The 18,768-nt window shown below is 41.5% G+C and overlaps 1 protein-coding gene across 24 annotated transcripts in view; it reads right to left on the reverse strand.

Moving 5' to 3' along the window:
• Positions 1-3,699: 3,699 nt before the first annotated feature.
• MAST4 (microtubule associated serine/threonine kinase family member 4) overlaps positions 3,700-18,768 on the reverse strand; it is a 308,536-nt gene continuing 293,467 nt past the window's right edge. For all 24 annotated transcript variants that reach the window (XM_065047432.1, XM_065047429.1, XM_065047428.1 and 21 more), the window contains 5 exons: positions 18,008-18,237; positions 13,557-13,679; positions 11,656-11,792; positions 10,807-10,988; positions 3,700-9,968 (listed from right to left, as the gene is read on the reverse strand). In XM_065047432.1, coding sequence (XP_064903504.1) covers positions 6,106-9,968; positions 10,807-10,988; positions 11,656-11,792; positions 13,557-13,679; positions 18,008-18,237 — 4,535 coding nt within the window. In that variant the 3' untranslated portion in view covers positions 3,700-6,105. The remainder of the gene's footprint in view (positions 9,969-10,806; positions 10,989-11,655; positions 11,793-13,556; positions 13,680-18,007; positions 18,238-18,768) is intronic.

Genomic DNA, 18,768 nt, shown 5'->3' on the forward strand with positions numbered 1-18,768 from the left:
TGAACATTGTACATGAATAAGAGAAATCTCAGTTCAACTCAATGTTAGCCCTACTACAGCTAGTGCACCTGTAAAGGGAAGATCCAAGGTCTAAATGAAAACCTTGCTGTCTTTAAGAAACAGAAAAGCAAACCAGGACCACCATTCCCTTCCACCTTACCCCCAAAAGAACCCAAACCAAACCAAACATGACAAAACAAACAAATAAAAACCCACAAAAAAACAACCAAACAAAAACCTAACACCAAACCAACCTAACCCTCACCCTACCAAAAGCCTTTGAAAAACAATGTTCTTGAAGTGATGGCAGTAGTGTAGCCTGCTCTGCTAAAAAGCATCAAACTTTCTGTGAAGAAATGGCACAACATCCGTAGTCACATAAGAGCTACTCGTGCAGGACTGACAGGAACAGCCTGCATCATCTCTCCAATACCTTTAAAATATTTTTGATCCTTAGAAAGTTCCTGGCCATTGACCATCTGTCCATCTCTCAGGCTGGCACAGGTCCTACTCTTGTACTATTTTCTAGACTCGATACGAGACTTCCCCGCACCAGTCTGAGTGAACTGCTTCCTCCGTCAGCTGCCCAGGACAGAAAACCAGAGACTGCAAAGGGGATAGTGCAGTGGGGAGCCGCAACCACAGCCCAGGGGTGCTCCTGGTGCTGACAGGAACTTCGTGTTGCTCCTGGCCTGTGTCCCTGGTGTGAAGAAAGTCTCTTCATTCCAATGGGATATGCAACAGCTAGGTGGGAGAAAAGATAGACTTGTTATTATTTACTTTTGCTAAACAATCAAATCCCTTTTTCTGCCTTTATATGTGCACAAACTCAGTGATAGGACAGGGTATGTGCATTTGACCAAGGGTCTGACTGGAGCTTGCTGTGCTGACTCGTCTGCTCTGCATTACCACAGTGACTCAGGGCACTAGTGCTTTGATAACAGGCTCATCCTGATGTACAGACACAACCTTTTGGAAGGGTATGACCCTTCTGTCTCCATGGTAGAACATGCCCCACGGGGAGTCTCACCCTGCCCAGCCAATCTCCCCGGTGTGCTAAGCCAGGAGCTGTGGTTGCTCACTGAGACGTGGAAGATGAGCTCTCACAACTTTCCGTGCAGGACTCCAGACTCAGCTTCAGCTCCTGCCCCCAAGGCATTTCCTTGACATTTTCCTCTGTAACATTCTGACTAGCTAATATTTCAAAGATGCCTGCTGGACTAGAAAGTTTTTGCTCATTTCTGAAGACACTGCTGACAAGAATCCCAGGTAAGGAATACCTGTCTTATTTGAAAAGCCCTTTTACCGTCTGTTACCATCAGACTAACACAACTTGGATTCTTGATTCAAATGCCTTCAGATTGTGTGTACCACCTGCCTTACCTCACAGCTTCTCCTGCCTTTGTAGCTGCGAGCTGCCAAAGGGCAGGTAGGGAGAGATGTCTGATGTTTCTTCTACATCTGCATATTGAACACTCCCAGATTTTGGGTACCAGGACATTGTCTCTGCTCACAACTCTCCACACTCCCTGCTTCTGCAGCTGCCAACACACTCCACACAGAAACCCCCTGCTGGCCTCATTGAAGCTGCAGAACACCAAAGCTGCACAGGCTGCCAGCATCAGCCACTTGAGGGGAAAACTGCACGTTGGGCTGATGCTTTTTAAACGTCTTTTTGTTGGGAGAGAACAAAGGATTTAAACATCACCAGTTTCTGAAATGCTACCCAGTGTTGTGGTGTAGACACATGTAGAATCAAAGATGGCTGATAAGGTGAAATAATGAATATGTTCCTGTGCAATACATATTTACACATATCATAGACAGACTTTCCTGTGACCCATCCTTTTCCCTCTACACAACTTGGTTTTGATGACAAAATCTTCATCTGTTGGCCTTTTTATTTTCTCTGTGATTTACTTTACAGTATCATCTCTGCTTTATTTCCCTCCAAAACACGATTTATAGGAAATGATGTAAAAAACGCTGCTGAACAGCACACACTGTGTGTTTCAGGATACACGAATCCTAAATACAGGCACTGATTATTCTGAAGGAAAATTTATATATGGTTATAATACATGAAAATGTCCAGATTATATGTTAATATTATTCATTATACATAGAAACTTGTTGAAGTGCAAAAATTACGCTTTATGGAATTACAAGCAAGAATATATATGGATAGATATATTTTCCTTTGTAGAATTTGTTTGCCCAATCAAGCTCTGATCTGAATGCAGTCCCTGGTTTCCAGGTTGGTCTTTTATTTCTTTCAAATGCAGCTGGAGAGCCGGTGCACAGAGAGAACAAGGGACAGCACCTGAGATGAATGGTGCCTAACAGGACTGAGCCCACCACCATCCTGGCTCCTGGGCTACAGATGTCACTTAAGTCATGGCACAACACAAAAATGAAAAATTGTATTTTTTATCAATATTTACACAGAGAAGGAACTCAAGCAGATCTTAGCTCACAAATCTCATTTCAGACACTGGTAATAATCTTTATTCCAACTGGACAAAACAAAACTCAGAGCCAAGCTCTTCTTCCCTAACAATACCAGTAAGACGCAAGTCTATTTTTGAAAGAGGATTTTACTCTGAACAGGATGGTTGAAGAGGCCATTTTCTAAATCTGTTGACTTAAAAAATATATCCTGATGTTGATGAGGCATCTTGTAAGCATTTTTTGCCAGTGCACCCACTTTGCAGACTGACTGCCTACTGCTGGGTTGTGGCAAGTTGGAAAGGCTGGGGGTGACCCACAGCTTCCCCTCACCCATTGGTTTCAAACAGAGAGCAAAGCAGTAGAAACAATGCTGTAACACCACCGCACCTGGGTTTTGTATAGAAGAAAACCGCAAAGAAAACAATGCTATAACAAAACATGAACAAAAATAACCGTCCCTGCTGGGCAAACAGCTCCTGGCACATGCCAACCAGCTGTGCAGAGCTACTGGCATTCGAACATGAAAAACACGTGCATTTTAATAGATGCTGCTTGTCTAGAAGTGGAAAGATGAAAATCAGGGGAGCAAATAATCCTGCCCTGTTGCTTCTTGTGCCTAAAGGACTTTTCTTCAAAGAGGTCACTGGATCCCAGGGTGCACTGGTCCATCTCCCCTGTCTGGTTCAGTGCATCTATTTTATCTTCTATTATAAGAAAAAGAAAGATGAAAGAGATATTCAATTATATTCAAGGGCAAGAGATTTCAAAACTGATGAAAATATGGCACTTATACATGTTGCAAAAATTTTTAAGGCTAATAATTTAGCGTGAATAAAAAAAAACGGAACACAAAGTTTGGGTATTTTGAGAAGGTATTAAAAACCATAACTGACCTACTTTAATGAATGATGACAAGGTTTGGAGGAAAGCTTTAAATGTCACGTTACAATCTATTGCCATCGTGAGCCACCAGTCAGGATCTGTCATCCGTCATCACTCCATGCCTACCTATCCAACAGCAGAGCAGCAGTTCCAGCCACTGCCTGGGACCAGATATCTGCTGTGCTCACCTCCCTGACCCCAAACTCCACTGCACTTCCTGACGCACAATCTTCAGCCACCATGTAAGGGGTGCACTGATTTGGCCACAGAGAAAAAGAACAACCTGCCCACCTCGGAGCAGAGCAGAGATGTGCCCCAAGGTACAGCAGTGAAAGCAGTTCAAGGAAAAATGTTAACACAACAGTGTTTCATGCTCAATTTTTATTTCAACGTTATGCAACTGCATAAGTATAAATAATCGTGTTCAATATACAACAATTATGACATCCATAAGGAGTTTCTCAGAGAAAATAAGACTGCAAACACTTTATTGCACAGACCCTAACGATTTTTTTAATTTTGTTTTTTTTGTAAGCTGAGGAATCTACAGCAGGAAGTCTACAAAAGAACACATCAGATCTACAATCACATAAAGACTGACCAAGTAGAACACAAGCAGGAGGATCTCTAACAGCTCACTGATCAGGTAAACACCAACAAACAGGTACTACACAAACACAAGCTTAAGCACTGTTACACTTCCAAAATGCAAAGAACTTAGTTGTCAGAAGTGATAATGAACTATACAAAATATACATGAAGTTATACTGTAAACAAATAACTAGATGTGCTTTAAAGGAAACAACAGGAGAGCTGAAAAAATGCAGAAGACTGTAAACTAGGAAATACCTCCCAGACAGAAATGTTATTTTGAAGTGCATTAGCGTTCATTTGTAGTAACTGCCAAAGCACAGATGAACTGTAAATGTTGAGACCATTTTATCTTTAAAACTGCACAAAAATTATTATCCGTTGCTCACTAGCCCCTCTGTGAATGCATCAAAGGCGGGATGAATGTTTAATCGCCACGAGAAAAAAAATCAGAAAGACTTATTTGTGATATTATCTTTCCATGACAGGTTTGCTGTAATCCAACTCAACTAATGAGTATAATAAAGTTTTCACCAGAGGGAAACGAATTCTGCACACTGTCAGTTGTCATATAAATCTCCAAGTCAAGATTACACTGTGCTTTTATGAACTATGTTCTAGCTTTCATGACAGAAAGACAACCTGTAAGCCCTGATGAAACAGGTAAGGGCCTAGCTCTACTGTGTGTACATATAACAGAAATAAGCAAAACTAGCGTTCTATTGATCCCCATCATTAAAAAAACACGTGTCTGCAAGGTTATTTTGTAGTGCTTCTGTACATGTTTCAAATTCTACCTTTCATCCTTCACAACAAACTAAATACCTCCACACTAAAATGATCGAAGTCTACACGTTCCACAGTATACAAAATTTAAATAAGGCTTAGCAAAAGTAAAAAGACAGTAACATTCTAGCACCAAATAGCTCCAACAAGTTCCTTTGTTACAAAATGCTTCTTTTATAATTACAGTATTAACTTTTTTTTGCATACAAATAAAAAGATTGTTATGAAATGTATGGAGCTACTCAATGCATTTAGAAATTAACACGGAACCTGGAAGTACTTGCTAAAAACAGCAAGTTAAGTCTACAACATAAGGCCCCAGCTATGTATCAGATGTCCTGAACGTTTTGAAGATATGACACTGAAACCGCTTTTTTCCTTTTTACCTTACTTGTCAGAAAATAAAACTACGGCTGTATGAAGCTAATTATGCAGACTTGTATGCCATGATAATATGTATTCTCTCAATGTAATAAAAAACAGGGATGAACATACTAGTGCTGCAAGTCATGTGCTTATACTTGTGCCTCACACTGCAAGGGCCCGAATTTAAAAAGCTCAAGGAACTCAAGAGAGGACTGCAGCAAAACCTGAGCACACGGCATGTGCTTCAGAGAATCAGCCTTGTCTGAGGTGAAGGACACAGAACACACTCCCAGCAGACAAGAACCACCGCTTCACCACAGAACACAACTCCTGCTGGGACGCACTGGTAACCAAGTGATCCTCTTGTAGCTTTACAGACACCTACACTAAGAGACAGGCTTTCTGTGGTAGGGAGATGCAGTTAGGTCTGGTGTCAGATCTGGTGAAGCAGTCAGCCAGGTACAGCACTATCAAAACTGGATTATTAAAAATATATGTAAAAACTTACAATAAGTCACCATATTTATTCTTTACTAGTATTTTTTTAACCTCCAACTAGGATTTTTAGTAAGTAAAAATGTGGCCTGTTTTTATTTTCCAGTCAGACCAATGCTTGTGCATGTCCATGCCAGGTCTGAGTTCTAGTAATTGTTTCAAATTTTGAGTATGGCAAATAAGTGGCAAAGCAACTGTCTTAAAAAAGGGGAGAGTAAACAACGCAATCAGCAGCAAAGTATATATGCTACATTCAAACCCCAAACACACCACTAGGTATTTACAAAGGAAATCTTTTCTTCAACAGCTCTCAGCTGTAAAGGTATTCTTGTACAAATACTATATGGTAACAGTTTTACCGGTTACAATTAGGAAGGCATTTTGAAAAAAAGTCTTCTCTTTACATATCCCCTTTCTTCAGTGAATGAAAGCTTGGCTGCACAAAGACACGACACAGTGATGGTTCAAAGGTAGTCCAGTATATTGACATTGTTTCAGCTAGTCTTGAATTCACACCTGCCAGGTGTTACACACTTAACAGGATTTTTTGTGAGGACTGCTCCGTGAAGCTTCCTTTCCCCGCCGCTGCCTAGCCGCGTCTTTGTCACTAGAAAGTGCGTTAGGGCGGTCAGGTGTGGTAGCTGACCTGGGTAAATCTTTACCTACATTCTGTTTTCTTGAAGCAGACTGCTGAGCCTGAACGGCATCCTTTCCCTTTACATCCACAGTGTTAACACAAAAAGACTTTTCTTGATTTCCAGGTTTTCCTCCAAGGTTTGAAGCAGAGTGGTGGGTTTCTACTACAACAGCAGCACTGTGCAAGGCCATCAGTGAAACACTTTTAGTAATTTCTGCCTTACTGATCCCCGAGGAAGTGGTGCTTTTCTTACTTAGCTCCTTGCATGTCGCAGGAAGCTCAGGCGAGCCTGCTTTAACCTTTGTTGAAGATGCATCACCCTTCGCTGAAGACAAAACAGATACTTCTTGTCTACATTCAGATAAATTGGCTGTATAAGTCAGTGGCTTTCCTGGTGTTGCAGCCACACGACAGGAACTCTGCCCGCTGGCAGCTGACGAATGTTTTATTGCAATCTGCTTGTTTGCATCCTCTGGCTGTTTTTGATTAACTTGTCCTTTCCCTTTTGAATCTTGAGAGCTTTTGCTACTTGCGGTGGCTTTTTCTGCTCCTTTCCCTCTGGCATCGCAGTTTGTCAGGCAAAGGGTAGGCTCCACTTTCCCACTGTCAAGCTGAACATAAAGTGCATCAGTGCATATTTTTCCTTCAGGTCTTTTGTCTGCAGAGATCATCTGGTTACTAGGACCTCTGTCTGCCTGTTTGCTCAGCACGAGAGAGTCTTTCACAGTGGAAAACTTTGGAGACACAGTTTGTTTTTCACTGAGGTGAAGTTGTTTTTGATTAGGAGATTCCACCAAGCCTGCTGGTTCCTGCCTCTGCATCTGCATAGAACTCTCTGGGCCTGCTGGTACTGGGCTGACAGCAGAGCACTTGGGTTTGGTGTCAGGAGTGACGCTGCTCATTTGGATGGTAACTACTGAGCTGTGCTCCAAACTCACAGGCCTTTCAGTCTGCATGTGTTCATCGTTCATTTTTGTCAAAGAGCCTGACACAGAACAAAGGGGATCTAGCACATTCTTACTGGTGGGTTTCCCATCTTTCCGAGAGCTGGTGGATGCCTGAATAATAGCTTCTTTTTCTTTTATGGTTGGAGTGCATGGTTTCTGTGACAATGTCTGTTTATCTAAGTACTTAGACTTAGAGGAACTCATTTCAGAGACAGGCCTGTGTTTATTACTGCTGCTTTCCACACAGGTAGCAGTAGGCTTCACATGTTCTTGAACATCTACAGCACAGTTTCTGCTTACAGTGTCTCTCACAGCAGGGGAGCTTGAAGTGTGAAGCTGCTGCCGAGGAACTTGGCTTGTCTGCTCTTTCTCAGTAGTTTGAAGCTTTATGTCAGTGAACTGTTTCTCGACTTTCTTTCCTAAATCTTTGGCATTGTCCTTCTGCACAGAGGAAACCAGTGCAGACTTTTCATTTTTAGGACTGCAATCTGTTGAGGCTTGCATGGGCTGTCTGGATGGAAGGGCTTCACTCTTTGATTCTGTGGTAACTTTCTTAGATTCACTGAAGACTTTCTGTGTGGCTATGTCCCTTTCCACAAAACTACTAGCAGCACTGCTGTCATCTTTGCCTAGCTGTTTCAGTGACTCTCTGCCATCCCTAGGTTGTGCCTTGGGGCCAGCTGCCTGCATTTTTCCTTGCATCTGAGATGGAATGGCAAAATCAGCACAGGTTTTTTCATTGCTTTTGCAGCTTGTTATCAGGACATCCGAGACAGATGCCTTAAGAGATGACTCCCTGATCACCTCCACTTTTGCAGGGATAGGCTCGCAACTTCTCTGGACTACTGGCTGTTTGGCAGGCAACTCCTTCTGTATTTGCTTCTCTTTTCCCACAGCTTTTTCAGGAGTGCTTTGGACAGCTGAAAGTTTGAAATATGTTTGAGTAGCTTTAATACTCTGAGTAACACAAGTCTTCATCTCCATTGAACTGTCCTTCTGTTTTGAAGGGGAGGTATCTTTCTTTTGAACACCTTCAGTAACAGAAATATTGCCTTTAGTAGCTGGGCCTGAAACCTTTTTCTCTTTCACCACTTCTGCAGCCACAGGGGTGACTGGTGGATTTGGAGAACTCTTGCTTGTTTGCAGAACCTGAGGCTCTGATACATTGACTTTGCCAGATTTTGGATAGTTTAACAACTGCTCCTTCTGACAGGCCAGTTCTGCCTTCCCACCACTCCCCTGTGGTGCTGGGGTTTTAGGTGATCCTCCATCACTGCTGGTGCTCTGTCCTTCTGGCAGCATGCACAAAGGCAGTTCAGTTTTCGAAGCTTGTGGCCCAGAAAGTAAGGCAATGTCCAGTGTGCCTTCTATTGGCTTTAAACAGGAAACAGACCTCCCATCAAGTTTATACTCTGAAGGACTTTTTCTGACGGGAGCCTCAGTGGAGATAAGGGTTGGTTTTTCCATACTTGTGTCTGTGCGGCCATTCAAGGTCTTGAGAGGAACGAAAGAAACTGAGCTGATCTGAGCAGCATGTGCACTGCCAATAAACGCTCTGCCATCGGCAACTGCAGTGGAGTCCTGCTGTATGTTTATGGGCCTGCCTGTATTAAACTGAAGACAGTCATGAACATTTGATGTCAATTTTGGCTTTAGCACTGGACAAACACTGTCATCTTTTTCTTCAGTTGACATTTTCTTTCTAAAATAATCAATATTTGAAAGTTTACCATCTAATCTTTCAAATTTGACAAATTCTTTTGTTGGTGCATTTTTGTCTGTGTTTTCTCCCTTTCCATTTAGCATCCTGTCAGAAGACTGAGGTAGCGCATCTTGCAGTGTACATGGAGGGGAAATTCTTTTGAAGTCATAAGAAATATGACTGAGTTCATTAGGTGGATGCCCATGACACGACATCTGTGCATCTAGGCCAACACCATCATTTGATCTCAAGTTTGCATTTTTTTGAAGGGTGTCTTTGAGTATGCCACCAGCTGACTGGGTCTCCAAAGCAACAATTTTTGTTTCAAACGTATTTGATCTTTCTAATACCTTCTGGAATGCTTTTTTGTCTCTTTCTTCCAGTCTCAAGGTATTAGGATTTTCTTGTTCACTGCTAGGTTCATGTATAGCAGCATTTGCTTTTTCAGCAAAATCTTGCTTTTTCATAACTATCTTCACCTTCAGCTTCTCTCTGTCCAGCTCATCGATGGATTCTTGCCTACCTAATTTTCGAGAGATGGGTCGCTTCAAGCAGCCCTGCTCTGCCGGCCTGACTCGTGTGAGTGATGGCATGTCACACACATTCTCCTCCAAGCTCTGAAGAGTCACTTCCCTTTGGGACAATTCTCTATTCACTTCTTCCTGGGTCACTTCCAGACTGTGTTTTCGTGAACATAAGTGTTTCTTATCACCACCATAAGATGGTGCAAGTTTCTCTTCAGATTGGACTCTCTTTAACAGTGGAGACCTTGGTGGCTCTGCACTCTTTGGCCTAACAATATGCCTCACAATAGTTGGAGGGGAGTGCATTTTGCTAGGAAACGACTGAGCTATTTTTGTATTTCCAATCGAATGTCCTAGCAATGGTGATGGGGATCGCTGAGGGGATGTTGGCTGGGGTGTTGGAGAAGGTGTCCGTGCAAGAGGAGAGAGAGGAATGCTGCCAGCTGATTTGCGTCTTCCTGATCTGTATCTTTGCCCACCAAGCTTTGGACCCAAGCCATGGAGAGTGCTGGGTCTTATGTGTCCTGAACCAGCTGGAGAATTTGGAGCACTTGAACTAGGGGAGCTACTCTGAGAAGAGTTAGTACCTGCAAAAAGAACAAAGAAACCAAACAAACATAAGATGGATAATATTTTTTTAAACTTGTCTAAATGCTCATGAGACACAAAACTTTCACTGGTTCAAAAGGTCTACATGCCATCCACTGCCACAATGTTCCAAAATTTGGAAGGTATTGAGTGACTGAGCTGTAAACTCCTCATCATTCTAACTACACTGCTGTTTTTCCCTTTTCCCCTCCGTTCTTTCATGCCATTTTAAGTTACCACTTCCTTCGATTTAAATAGAATAGTTAATGCTTTCTGCCACTTCAAAGCAATGATCAAAGCTTTTCAAATAATTTACCTTTGCCAAGGGTTTGTACGAAAGCAGTCACTTTTAGTACACACTAAAATCACAACAGATGTAGAACAGGAAAAAGGGCAGACTTTTAGGAGCCTTATTTCAGCATCCCAACAATCTTTTCAGCAATAAATCTGCATTCATGAGTGCCCACGCTAGTTCCGTTATGTAGCACCTTTTTCCTCAGTTTCATTCTTTTATCAATCAGCCTCTCCTAGTCAAGATTCTACTTTTTATTCCAAACTTGGGTTGTTTGTTACTCAATATAGCCACTGGACTTGGATTTAAACTTTGGGACAAACCTAGCAGACAGCTCCCTTTTAGGTATTTCTGTATCATGGAACCACCTCAGATTTTGCATCAGGAATGTTTTTCCTTTTTTGAAGATAGAAAGCAGCTGTTCAAATGATTATGCTTGTCAGAGCTGACTACTCTTAGCAGAGTGAAACAGATCTGAGGGGCTCAAAAAAAGTAGAATATACTTGAAGTCGTTTTCACTTGCTCTCCACTCCCTTCACACTCACCAGATGGAAAATCAGGAGTAGAACGGTAGCTTGGGGTAGGTGATCTAGGAGATAAGCTGTGGGTTGGAGACCCAGGCAAGCTTTCCCCTGATGAAAGTGACCGGTTCAGGCAGGAGAAACTTCTGCTGGTGTGAAGAAGAGGAGAGGGTTGCTTGGCCAGCTTTTTAAAGAAAGATCTTCTCCTAGCATGAGAAGAAAACAGCATTGATCAGAAGAGGCACAGAAGATGATATTACCACAGGCAAAATTCTTGCAAACTGACATTGCTTCCTTCTCACACTACTCTCAGAAAAGCAAATATTAAATCTATGTTTACATGAAAACAAAACACATTGCAGAGGGTAAAGCTTAGAAAATATCCTAATGTGCTAATAGCTGGGATAGATATGGTAACTGATCTACCTGTACTAAAATTTACTCACCATAAATCAGGAGAATGGTTAGCTCCTTATTATAAATCTTCTTTTTTTTTAGTTTAAGAGCCCACCAAAACTGTAGGAATATCTATAAAGTACTTGCAATGTATTTACAAAATATACAAACTTAACACTAGAAACTTTAATTGAACAAGTACAAAAAGATATACTTAAACCAAATTAAGACTGAACTTCAGTCATTGACTTTCTTCCCCATATCTATGTGTGCATTGTGCAAAATTTTTAGGGGTTATTTTAACAAAACTAGTTTAGGCAAAACAGGAGATGAAGGGTGTGTTACAACTATAAGATCTCATTGAAGAAGACAAAAAGATGTAGAAGAGACAGAACTGCATTAACTTCATACTTTAAATTAATTGTTAAATATACAAAACCAGAAACATATTTGCCATTAAAGAACAGGATTACTTACCTCTCTAAACTCTCTTTCTTCTTGGTTTTCTTACTGCGCCTGACCATTCGGCTCCTATAGCTGTATCGCCTGGCAGGTCCTGTCTTGATCGAAGTGTTTTCAAAAGGAGTTGTCGTTACTGAGACTTTGTTACCACTCTGCCAAAAAGGAGGAAGAACCTTTAGGCATGAACAGTGCTAGATGACTTTGCCTTAAATCAAAGCTACACCACAAACGTGAATGCACTGAGACAGGAAACCAGCATCAGAGCAAGAGCTGGCAGAGCAGTGTACCCTACAGAGACACTGCCAGGCTAATTTATATCAGAGAAAAGGATGACTGGAAAATTCCCAAAATCTGCCAGATCTCCTAGACTTCCTCCATTTAAGCTTTGGGACAAGGAGAAATTCCAATAATTGTAGCTAGACAGGAGGAGTCCAAGGACCGACAAAAACTGTAGTTTTCAAGTTGGAAGCTTCTACAAAATCATCTTCTTTTCCCACAAAGAACAGCTGTCACTGTGCAGTCATCCCTTCACTGGCCATTCATGCCTCAGGGTACCAACTGTTATAATGGTGAAATGGAGGAGAAAATTTAATCTTCATTACCAGTCCCAAACAATTCTTTTATTTTGTTCAAAAGAGGTAACAAATATAATTTACTTCAGCTTTTTAGGACAATTCTCATGAACAGATGACTCAATAAATAAAACCAACTGGAAATATCTATTTTACGTTTCAGAAATTAATACCTTCTTCGCAGCGCTGTATACCACTACAGCGAACTTCTTTTCAAAGGAATTCCCATAGCCCAAATTAATGTATGATACAGCATGTTTAAATAAACAATTTCTCATTTTGAGTTTATTCTTGTAACTAGTGTGCAGGGTTGTCATGTTTCTCTTTTTCTGTACCTGAGACAGAAAATAACTGTACACTCAACTGCCTAAGATTTAAGAATTTTCTTACACCTTCCTCGCAAAACAGTAAAACCTGGACATCCCTCCTGGTTTCGGAAAAGGAAAACAAAGGCTTAAGAAAAAGTGTATTTTGCTTCTTTCCTCTGCTCTAAATATTTCCTCATTACTTTATTGCTTTCCAATCTTTTCATAACTGACTATTCCCTTTGACAGGTAAAGCTCTGCATGTAACATTATAAATTGTTAATAATATAGGAAGTAAAAATACAGCTGTCTAAAATAATTCTGAATGACGTTAGTCTGTGCAAAAAATATTACATAAAAACTGCAATATGATGAGCTACTATGAAAAGCTAAAATATTAATGTTCACTTTAAAAGTTGAGGTTTTTGTTTGTTTTCAAGGAAAAATTATAGTTTTCTAACAGGATAGACCTCAGAAAACTCCACAAGAGAAAAATGTTGTAGATTATTCAGAAAAGTCCAACTTCAGGATCAGAACTTCATTAAGCAAAGCAGCTCTGTGGGACATGCCTGGCTATATACAAGACAAAACTCTTTTGGTCTTGAGACTATGAAAGGCATGTTCCTGTACAGCAGGCAAGAAAACGTTTCCTGTTCTTTGTTTCCACTTTACCTAATTGATTTCATTGATTGAGAAGTAGCATCATCATTAAAGACCTGAATTACCCGATGAAGATGGGGTAATTGAAAATGCTTGAAAATGTCAAATATTTTGAGAGACAGAGACATGTCTTTGTGTCAATGCCTCAAATGTACTTCAGCTACCCCAGCAGCAGTGCCAGTTCACTGCAGGGAAATGAAAACCATAGCAGGATATATGAAGTCAATGACCTTTCTCCAGATGTGTGCAACAATAGCTTCAATATTGCACTTGAATAACCACAAAATCTGACAACTAATCTCTGAAGGAAACAAACATAACCCCATAATCCTTAGTGAAAATAGCAAGGCCTTTTGTATCCCAGTTGTCCAAGAGTTACCTTTAACAACAGCTCAATGACTTCTGTATGAACAAGACCATGCACTGGCTCTCCATTGATATGAGTAATCAGGTCTCCAGCTTTCAAACCTGCTTGGTGAGCCACACCTCCTTCTTCCACGTTCTGGAAATCAGAGATAAAAAGAATACACACATAATGGTCTCCTGTTTAACCTTCTTACTTCCAAGAGTAGGTTTTGTTTAATTAACTCCTTTTATAAAACCAGCTGGCAATGAAGAAAACTTACAGATATTAAGTTACATGAAAGAAGAAAAATCAGACCAGCCATTTCACCATCAACTACTTACTCAAACCTCCTACCTACATGAGGCCTGGAATGGTTTCAAAGCTCACTGAAATAGTTTGTTGTAACTGATATTAAGGTTGGTATAGCTGTGCAGTTTTCACGCATCATAAAGAGGTGATTGACTCCCACTGGCAAAATTTCAGAATGAAGATTTTTAGCATCTGACTTTGAGAAATACTGATGTAATTAAGGCAGATCACACGCAGTACCCTAATCATGACAAAAATTAACTCCACCATATAGTTAAAGATGGTTTTCATGTGATTCGAATTCACCAGGCTGCCCATTAGAGGGAACAGTGCAGCACAAAGCTGCTGAAGGACCAAAACACACTGAATTGCAAATTATTTTGAAGGTGGCTTAAATAATTTATTATATTTTAAAATGAGCTTTTGAAGAATTTGAAGTCATACAGCCACTGCTGAAGCCTACAGTGCAGACAGAGCTAAAAAAACCCGAAATTTATAGCGTTTTGGAAAAAAGGCAAGGTTTCAGTCTTACTGCAATGTACCATTTTTTCCCCTTCCTTTCACTGATCTGATGCTACACCAGTGGCAATAAATAAATTTTTTTAATATTTATTCCATTAGCAATCAAACGTACCCCATTCTCCAGACTCAGTGTTCTTTGTGCTTTCGTACACCCGAGAGGCAAGAAACATGAATGAAAAGTGAGTAATATACTATCACATCAGTAGCACTGCTCCTTCAAAACCTATAGTACCTATTTAAAACAATCATAGAATGTCCTGAGTTGGAAGAGACCCACAGAATCACTGGAGTCAACTTCTGTCCCTGCATGTGACAACCCCACAGTTCACACCATGTGTCTGAGGGTGTTGTCCAGTCTCTTCTTGAACACTGTCAGGCTTGGGGCTGTGACACCTCCCTGGGGAGCCTGTTCCAGTGCTTCAATACCCTCTGGGGGAAGAACCTTTTCCTAATATCCAACCTAAATCTCCCCTGGCACATCTTCCTGCCATTCTCTCTGGTTCTGTCATTGGTCACCAGAGAGAAGAGTTGGTGCCTGCCCCTCCTCCTCCCCTTGTCAGGAAGCTGTATCTGCCATGAGGTCTCCTCTCAGTCTCCTCTTCTCCAGGCTGAACAAACCAAGTGACTTTAGCTGCTCCTCATACAGCTTCCTCTCCAAATCCTTCACCAACTTCATAGCCCTCTTCTGGACACTCTCCAGTAGCTTCATATCATTTTTATCCTTTGGCACCCAGACCTGCACACAGTGCTCCAGGTGAGGCCACACCAGTGCAGAGCAGAGCGGGACAGTCACCTCCCTGCCTGGCTGGCAATGCTGTGCTGGATGCACCCAGGACACAGTTGCCCTCTTGGCTGCCAGGACACACTGTTGGCTCATGGTCAACTTGCCGTCAACCAGAATCCACAGATCCTTCTCCAGAGAGCTGCTCTCCAGCCTCTCATCCCACAGTCTGTATGTACAGCCAGAGTTGCCATGTCCCAGGTACAAAATCCGGCATTTCCCTTGTTGAACTGCACGTGGTTGGTGATTGCCCAGTTCCCCACTTTGTCCAGATCCACCTGCAGGGCCTCTCTGGCCCTGAGAGTGTCAACAGCTCCTCACAATTCTGGGTCATCAGCAAACTCACTAAGTAATCCCTCAAGTCCTGAGTCTAAGTCATTACGAAGACAGCGAAGAGTGCTGTCCCTGAGATGGATCCCTGCAGAACCCCGCTAGTGACTGCTGGCCAGCCAAATATAACTCCATTTACTAGAAACCTTTGAGCCTGCCCCATCAGCCAATTGCTCACCCACTGCACTGTGTGTTTACCCATCTGTGTGCTGAACATCTTGTCCAGGAGGTTACTGTGACAGACAGTATCAAAGGCTTTACTGAAATCCAAAGAGATTACATTGACAGACTTCCCTTGGTCAGCTGGGTGGGTAACCTTGTCACAGAAAGAAATTAAGTTGGTCAGGCAACACTTTCCCATCAGCAGGAACCCATGCTGGCTGGGACCAATGACGGTGTTGTTGTTCAGATGTTTTTCAATAACTCCCAGAACAATCTTTTCCATAATTTTGCCAGGTACAGAAGTGAGACTGACAGGCCTGTAGTTGCCAGGGTCATCCTTGTTGCCCTTCTTGTAGACTGGGACAACATTTGCCAGCTTCCAGACAACTGGGACCTCTCCAGATTCCCAGAAGCATTGAATAACCACAGAGAGAGATTTTGCTATAACATCAGACAGCTCTTTAAGCACCCTTGGATGAATCCCATCATGCCTCATTGAAATGTAGGGATCTAGCTGGGGGAGCGAATCTCGTACAAGTTCAGGGTTGGCTGAGGTTTATCATTTGCACAGCCATGGTTTCCTAGCCCAGGACTCTCTGGGCCCCAGAGCCCATCTTCAGTGTTGAAGACCAAGACAATAAAGCATTAAAAGTCTCTGCTTTGTCTATGTTTATGAGGTGACCATGCTCATCAAGTAATGGGCCAATATTACTTCTGGCTTGCCTTTTGCCATTAACATACTTAAAAAACCCTTTTTATTATTCCTCACAGTACTGTGCTATCTTCAACTCTAACTGACCTTTGGTTGCACAAATTTCCTCCCTGAAGTGGTGAGCAGCATCTCTGTAGTGCTCCCACGTTGCCTGACCTTGCTTCCACTGACCATATACTTTATCTTTTTTCTCTAGTTTGAGAAGACCCCTGCTTAGCCAAGCCAACCCTTTGCCTCAACCCATTTGACTTTGGACATTTTGGAATTGCCAGCTCCTGCGCTTTTAGGAGATGGTTCTTAAAAAATGACCAGCACCGATGGACCCCAACACCTTCAAAAGCCTCTTCCCAGGGGACCTTACTAAGTAGCTCTCTGAGCAACCTGAAGTCTGCTCTCTCATATCCAGAGTTGAGGTCCTGCTGGCAGTTTTGCTCCTGATGGCATAGATTTTAAACCTGACTGCTTTGTGGCTGCTCTGGCCAAGGCAGCCACCAATCACCACTTCACCCACAAGACCCTCTCTGTTAGTGCACAGCAAATACGGGCAGGCATCTTTCCGGGTCAGTTCTCTTAGTATCTGCACCAAGAAGTTATTGTCCAGATGCTTCAGGAATCTTCTGGACCTGTTGGTGCCAGCTGTGTGATATATCCAGTTGACATCTGGCAAGTTGAAGTCGCCCATAAGGACAAGGGCAGATGACTTCGAGGCTTCCCTTAGTTACTTAAAGAATAACTCAGTGTCGTCATCCTGGCTGAGTGTCCTACCTGTACAAAATTTCAAAGCTTTTGATATATTTATAATCCATTTTTCAGAACTATTTTAAGGTGGTTGAAATATTTTAGTTTATATACACACACAAAATATTTATGTATATATAATACATAAATGATTTAAAATATATTATTTCTTACAAACCTCAATTATAAAATTAAGATAATTACATCTATATTTACATAAATACTTATTTATTTTACAATTAAGGAGGTTAATAACCAATTAAATGCAAGAACCGCTGCCTTTTCCCTCAGCCTGCCTCCCACTTCGTTCAAATCAGTAGTGAACAGAGGATAAAAAACACATGATTTATTCAAGACAGTCAGTCTTTTTCCTGTGCCACAGATCCTCAGAGGTATTAACGATTCCAAATGATTTGCACATTTCTACACAAAAGAATGTCAGTGCTTGAAATCAGCCTACTTATGTGTAGTAAAATACTGTGGACTTTTATGAAAGCCTTAAATGATGCAGTTTAATAAATTCCATGTATATTTCAATAATCTCTGTTTACAATCTCTTACTTTTGCAGATCCTGCCCTCAACTGAAGAGAGGCCTGCAACAAATCCTTGGTTTTCTAAGCCGCAGTACTGTGAACTTAAAACGTGGCAGTTTCTAATTGCCACACTTGCTAAAAGTGAAAGTGACCCATGCAGACTGTCAGCATTGTAGGTATGTATCACTTCTGCCAAAAGTGGCTTGTGTTCTCCCTACAGCCAACACTGTTCTTGTGTACAGGCACAAACTGCATTCTAAGAACACTGTTTGGCAGAACATCATGATTTACACAGTAACTCCCAACAAAGAGATACTATAGGTACAAAAACCCAAACCAAACACATCATTAAAGTTTTCTGTGACTGCACATAAGCAAAAAAACATATTATCTTACCCAAACAATATGGTGCACAGTGTAGATATCGCTGTCACCCACGTAAACTCTGATGGCTCGGATGGTGAAGCCGTACTTTTTTCCTGAACTATGAATTACTATCGGTTGACGAGGACTTGCAGCAGCAATCGATGAATCACGGCTGGGAGATGAATCTCGGGAGGATGAAGGATCAGATGACAGGGAATGAGGAGACATAGGACTTCCCAAAGGAGAAACACCAAACACATCTGCAAAAAAACAACAACAAAAAAATCTGCCTATTAAAGTATATTGTGAGCACACACAAATACAGACACAGAACAGGGAAGCTGCTATGTTTTAACACATTTGTGTCAAAATATATCATTGCCTTTATGTAAATACTCTCTCCTTCTCTATCAGTATGTATGTTAATGAAAAGTTTAACCAACACCAAATACTAGAATTAAATCTCTTTCCCTGTAGCATAAATGGAATTATGGAACCTGAGTACTGTAATTAAACCACAATATCTACTTTGTTACATAGGACAGTAACTCAATGCTTGTACTGAGCCTCCATTTCTACATTCTGCTACACCATGTAAAACCACAAGAATTTCTTGCAACAACAGTATCACTTACTGCTCCGTTTTGCTTCATTGTTTTGAAAGCACTATGTGCTCATGCTTGTGCAAATATAAAAAACAATTGCAGCGGCATAAAACACACTTTGGTGACTGTAACAAGGTGACAGCCCTGCAAAGGAATGCAGCCCAGAAGGATCCCAGGTTTGGTGTC

Source organism: Columba livia, chromosome Z, assembly GCF_036013475.1.
Source record: "Columba livia isolate bColLiv1 breed racing homer chromosome Z, bColLiv1.pat.W.v2, whole genome shotgun sequence".
In the NCBI taxonomy this organism is placed as follows: Eukaryota; Metazoa; Chordata; class Aves; order Columbiformes; family Columbidae; genus Columba; species Columba livia.